The sequence below is a fragment of the Trachymyrmex septentrionalis genome, unplaced genomic scaffold (genome assembly GCF_001594115.1).
Source record: "Trachymyrmex septentrionalis isolate Tsep2-gDNA-1 unplaced genomic scaffold, Tsep1.0 scaffold25, whole genome shotgun sequence".
NCBI lineage: Eukaryota > Metazoa > Arthropoda > Insecta > Hymenoptera > Formicidae > Trachymyrmex > Trachymyrmex septentrionalis.
The window spans coordinates 2651771-2657975 of record NW_017305408.1 but is presented as its reverse complement, the minus strand read 5'-3'; the positions used below and the strand labels follow the sequence as shown (position 1 = coordinate 2657975).

The 6205-nt window shown below is 33.9% G+C and overlaps 2 protein-coding genes across 2 annotated transcripts in view; one reads left to right on the top strand and one right to left on the bottom strand.

The window, feature by feature from the left end:
- LOC108748967 (serine/threonine-protein phosphatase 6 regulatory subunit 3) overlaps nucleotides 1-3913 on the top strand; it is a 6375-nt gene extending 2462 nt beyond the window's left edge. Inside the window, 9 exon segments of the mRNA XM_018487414.1 lie at nucleotides 127-359; nucleotides 443-507; nucleotides 599-800; nucleotides 1005-1094; nucleotides 1178-1275; nucleotides 1440-1521; nucleotides 1602-1827; nucleotides 1911-2304; nucleotides 2386-3913. Coding sequence (XP_018342916.1) covers nucleotides 127-359; nucleotides 443-507; nucleotides 599-800; nucleotides 1005-1094; nucleotides 1178-1275; nucleotides 1440-1521; nucleotides 1602-1827; nucleotides 1911-2304; nucleotides 2386-2539 — 1544 coding nt within the window. The 3' untranslated portion in view covers nucleotides 2540-3913.
- On the bottom strand, nucleotides 3363-5664 carry LOC108748964. Its single transcript, XM_018487411.1, has 3 exons — nucleotides 5449-5664; nucleotides 5285-5365; nucleotides 3363-4100 (listed from the first exon to the last, which is right to left on the bottom strand). The coding sequence occupies exons 1-3, from the start codon at nucleotides 5625-5627 to the stop codon at nucleotides 4043-4045; spliced, it is 318 nt and encodes a 105-aa protein (XP_018342913.1). The 5' UTR covers nucleotides 5628-5664; the 3' UTR covers nucleotides 3363-4042.
- Nucleotides 5665-6205: the final 541 nt, after the last annotated feature.

The window sequence follows — 6205 nt, the reverse complement described above, 5'->3', positions numbered from 1 at the left end:
TTATTATTATTATTATTAGGCGTTAGGAATTTGAAAGCTCATTGTCGCAAATACCAAATCCCGCCACTGTTCCCGTCCCTGAGCAAGATCCCTCCATTTGTGACCCTCGTACCCCATTTCGTTAAGGTCCATTCTAATATTATCTTCCCATCTACATCTTGGTCTACCCAATATAAGTGTATGAATCATTAAGAGTTTTTATTATATTGTCTACTTTTGTTTATTCTTAATCCAAAAATATATTATAGGATCTGTTTTTCAAATATACCTGGAATAATTTCTTACATACGCAAGTACAACAGTGCCTGGCCTTAGCTATTAATTGCGGACAACGGGATAATGATATTATTTATAATAATGTGAGTTATATCTCTTATAATATGGAAATAAATTATGACACAAAGGAACATACGTTAAATAATTTGAACGTCTTAATTTACAGATATTTATCAAGTGCAAATTAATAGAGAGAATCTTAGAAGCATGGGATAAAAACGAGAGTAAACAGTAAGATTACCAAAAGTATTATATTTCGCGGAATATTTCGCATATATTGCAATAGAGAATTCAGGGTTATAACTTCGAGATTTGATTACAGAAACAAAGAAAATGGTGTTCGTCAAGGCTACATGGGACATTTAATAAATATTGCGAACAATATCGTCACTCAGTGCGAAAAAAATAATATACTGACCAGCTTCTTAAAGAACAATGTATCACCCGAGTGTCTTACTAGATGGGAAAATCTTGTGAGTGTACAGTTGGTGGAAATTAATAAAATTCATCAAACTGTAATGATGGTATGTAGTAATGTGACATATATTTCTTATTTTTTTTCTTTTTTTTTGTAAGTACATCGCCTCTATGGATTTAGAAATAACACGTAATGTCACTCATTCATTTATAATAATTTATAACAAAAAATTTTAATTTTCATTGTATGTCGTAATTTAATATGACTGCAATGAGAAAGTAACAACTTTTAATTATAATGGAATTTTTAGGGTGATCAAACTCCCGATGTGTACCTGATGAGTTCCGAGGAAAATCCAAATGAATACAACTCTTACTCGCAAGAGACATACATTCAACAGGTTAGCGGTTACATTCATATATTATTGATATATAAATCGAGATTATTTAGTTCTTTATTTATCGTGCGGATTCTTGGTATTAGATGTACTCCAATTATCAGGGTCAACAAATAACACCTCCGTTCATCGAGAATTTTGGATTCCACGATGATGAGTTTAACGATGGTGATGACGCACTTCAGTAAGTATAGACACGAGATTTCATTAAAAAATATAGCACTACTAGGTCCGCGATCATAGAACTTACAAGAGTCAAGAAAGAACACGCGTGAGAAGAGCGCAACCTTAATATTGTCATAGTCATTTCTCTCCCCACTGTTTTCGTTAAGAGGTATGATATTATAGTAATCCAGTTGACCAATTAACAACGTTGGCCTTTAATCTCAGTGAAGAAGATCTCGACAAGCGGGAAGATATGTTCAATAAGGTAGATATCTATTCAACTGTTATCGAATACGTATTGTGTTATATTTGAAATTGAAAAAATTGATAACTTTTTTGTTAAAGCTGTGCCAACAAAAACAAAAAGCCGGGCTTGAGGATTGCGGCAGTGGCTTAGAATGGGGAGATGAGGGCGAGCTGACGTTCCAGACCGTGGTGGACAAGCGAGATTGGCATTCAAAGCAACAACATCAGGATTCTAGTTCATCGGATGATTCTAATTCGTCGGAGGATTCTAGTTCGTCGGAAGAGGAACCACGTAACATGAATATGGAAGTCGAAACGACAGATCGTATGTTTCTATAAAAAATTCTTACATTATTTGACTAAAAAAAAAAGCTCGAAATTTTATCGAAATGGCTTATGTAATCTTAGCTTGGAACAATACCGAACCACCGAACACTATACTTCCACCAGTCAATCCATGGGATGTGGCACCGTCGGAACCAATAGAATCTACTGGTTGGGCCAATTTCGAAAATTTCGAAAATACTTTGAGTATAGAGAACACCGTGAGCGAAGAGAAAAAGCCGTGCGATGAACTTAAAGAGAAAATATCAGAAGCTACAGCTGTAAACCTAACGGAAAAGAATGTAACTTGTAGCGAAAGTGTTGGAGATGGTAACGAAAAGAGCACAGACTATGTAGATAGTCAAGTAGTCGAGATGAAGTTGCCAGCTGCGGAAATTGATCTCAATGATAGTAAAAGTGATGAGCACAAGATGATTTCCGCGAATGAGAACGTCAATAGCGAGTTATTGGTCAGTAGGTATGTATGTAGCATAATAATAATTAGCGCACATAATTTGTCTAATCTAAAATGTGAATTATTTGAAAAATTTGTTTCCAGAGATTTTAAGGACACGGAGCAAATCGAAACAGTAAAGGACACAAAGAACGTAGAGAATGAAAAGTCGTCAATTGAACAAGTTTCAGCCGCTTTGTTGGAAAGCACATCCACTAGCACTGTTGACGCCATACCGGTGCCTAAAGACGCTAAATGAAACGTTCCCCCCTGCCTATGTTAAATGATCTATGGTAATAGGAGGGGGGAGAAGGAGAGAGAGAATCATATCAGTATCGAGTCGTAAACGGTTGATCGGATGCATATTGCGCCTTCTCTATTTTTCATTAGACACCACGTTAATTATGCTTTAAGAAAACGTTGATGGGTACATTATGGTCCCGCTGCAGGGTATCTCTTAAAATAAATCCGGAATGCCGAAAAATGATTGACGCTCAACTACACTTAGCGAATAATTTGATGTTTATTATATATAGGTATATCCCATCCCCTTTTTACCTCACCCTTTGAATGGCCAACATCTATAAGTATCCTGCGAAAATCAAGTCCTCCCTCTGTCCCATATATTTTACAATTATTGTTAAGAGTTTCGTAAATTGTTATTTATACGTAACTGATAACTGATTTCTAACAAAGTGAGTGAAGAATGGAGAGAACATAAATCGCAACATTTTTGTGCGATACATATAGACAATTTGTAAAGAGAGATGATGGATAAATTTCGCATCCGCTTGCTCCACTCGTGACATTTAATTTTTTTACACATAGACGGACATACACACACACAGAACATTTACTATATGTTTATATATTAAAAAAGCGGATGAGAAACATAAGAGAAAAGAGTTATCGTAACGCTGTTTAATATTATATAAGACCGGTATTTCACAAACTGGTGCTTTTGCTTATTCCTTCGATAAGGCAAAGGTACTTAGGTGCAGTGCCTACTGTTTAACTGAGTGTACGTTAGTTCAACGATACGATACGAGCAGAAAAAAGGAGGAGAGAGAAAATCGAGAGTATTTTTATTACCTTTTGTCGTAATAATCAGTCGAAATTTGTACATGATATTATATTAATCGAGAGCTCTTTACGAACTTGCGCACTTATTTGCATTCCGAAATAACAAAAAAAAAGGAAGATTTATACATACCTTTAAGCGACGTTAAAAGTCTTTCATCAAGATCTTCCAGAAGTGAATAGTTAAATTGCAGGAACTAATGTCAAAGCGTCGCGCATACTTCGATTGAGCTACCTTATGTATATCCATCATTCTTCGAGAGATCATTCTATGAATTGTGTTACCTGATTGTTCCACGACTTTCTTCTGCCTCGCAGACTTTGCAGCAGCAATGTGTTTATAGCGTTGTACACGAGATATTGTTCATAATTAAATGAAAAAAAGCTAATAAAACATTGTTCTAAATCCTAAGAAAACACAAGTGTCACAGCATTACTAGTTTAATATCGAAATTTATAAATTGTGTACATCGTATTCTGCGTTTTCTTTACGTTCTATATTTTATAAGACATATAATTAATAATTTACTATACATGTCTATCCCGAGAACGTCGTGTATGCGCACGACTTTACGTTTCACATTTTACTTTTTGCTCTCGATTCATATAACGCGTTTAGATGTATGACAGAATACGGGATATTCTGTCGTACTCGCTCTGATAAAAAAAAAATTCGTTGAGATTAGGAGAATTCATCTTCCTGCGGTGAATTATACCATGATATGTTGATTTTTTCTTGTCTGCAAAACAAAAAAAGACGACATTGAAATTATTGTTCGAAAGTAAGCGTGGCTTTCTTTTTTAATGGGAACATACAGACCTCCTAAGAACAAGGGTTCTTAAGATGTCCCTACGTCCTAAGGATGTTCCCGGGACTATTTCTTTTTTAATTTTTAAAATCAAAATTTGACTTATCTTTCAACATAGCCTTCTTTTAAAAAGTCACTGATTTATTAAACTTCCCACGTACGTTTGAAAACTTTACTCTGAATAAAAGAATTAATTCATAATAATCAGTTCTTATTTCAAGACCATCTTAAATAATGTCTTAAACAAGAAGAAGAAAAAGACAGCCGTATTAGCATCTTAAGGGGTCTACGTTTTTCGGATCTGAAAAGTAATCAAAGCGAGAGATTGTAAGAAAACTATTGGGCTTATTGATTTAAATTTTTTTTTTATTTTAAAGATGCATTTTTAATGAACATAAAACGTATGCACAAACTAACAAATTTATAAAAATATGGCGGTCCAATGACATAGTACGTGTTTTTTTTTATCAAACTGGGCATGATTTAGCTCATAATATTTATCTGAAACAAAAATTTTTGATTTTTTTATCACTTTTAGAATCGTAGTTCTCGTATGACGAGAGGAATTAAAAAAAAAGACATTATGGAAATGATCACAATTTGAAGAAAAGAGTCGTTATTTTCACAAAAAAATATCTATTTTTTTATTGCTATTCGAAAGTGGTTAAATTTATTTAAAAAAGCCTTCGTGACACGATCGAACGAATCTAATTTAGAATACATATATACCAGAAATGAAGTTAATCGGACGAACGGTGAGGCAGTTATTATGCCGATCGTTCTGAAAAATGCTATTTCGAGAAAAACGCGTTTAAAGTTTTGCAAGAGCTTTTAAGTGCGATAAAATGAAAAATTTTTTTTCGATCTGGTCTTAAAATGTTTCTAAGATATGTACCTTTTAAAATAAGCGAAAAAAATGGATTTTTTGAAACTGAAAAAACGTATATGACCTCTTAAAGACCTTAAGATCTTAAAATAAGAACCGCCTACGAATACTAGTTCATGAGTCAACTATTTTTCTCAAGAGTAAAATTTTGGAACGCAATCCTGGACGTCCTTCGAATAAATGAAAAGTAAAATGCGGGGAGGGAAAGAATAAAATAAAATGTTTTTACCCTTCGATGCTTTCGCTGATCGTTGTATTATCCTCGTCCGCGAGAATTCCAATCTCGTAAACTACAGCTTTTATCACGTATCTGAAGACGGCAAGAAACGTTTACAGCAAAATTATTGTGTACATATACGTGTTATACGTTAAAGAATATTAAAAGAGATTTACACATCGGTGTTGGTTGTGATGTCCGTCGAAATTTCTGTCGAATTCTCATGATTATTTATTAAATCCGGGAGAGGACTGGCACCCACTTGTTGCAACGTCAACGATGTTAAAATTAATGTAAATAATAAGAGCGCGATGTAAGCTGGCCAGAGAGGCTGACGTAAAGTGATGCGCGACATTTTTAAAGCTATACAAAGCTGCGAACGAATTCGACCGCGACTTTTATTGTGATGGACATTTGTCTCTCATTAACACCACCGTGACTTATACGTAGATACTTTTGCATTACGTATTCTCGATCGGTTCATAAGTGGTAGGTGGAAAATTTCCTGATTGCGCATGGAGCAGATGCAGCTGTTGAATTTCGACGAATATAAATTTTATTTGCGTAAAAAATGGCTGATATGAAAATTTTAATCTAATTTTTCGCAAAAAAAATTATACTATTTAATTAACTTCTAGGAACGTAACAGAAAATAGAAAGTTACGCGTGCAAATTACATATAATTGTGCGCCGCACAATTTTCCTGCGACAAGCTTGTTAATGAAAATGTCACATTGATAACTCGTTCAAGGTTTCCGAGGAAATCCCAAATGTATTTACGTAAAATGTATATTTTTCACGGTGACGTTATAGACGAGCAAAATATTCCTCTTAACGCGCAATAGATTATATTATTATTATATATTGATATAATATTATATATTATACATATATTGATTATAATATTATTAGATATATATTGATATAATAATA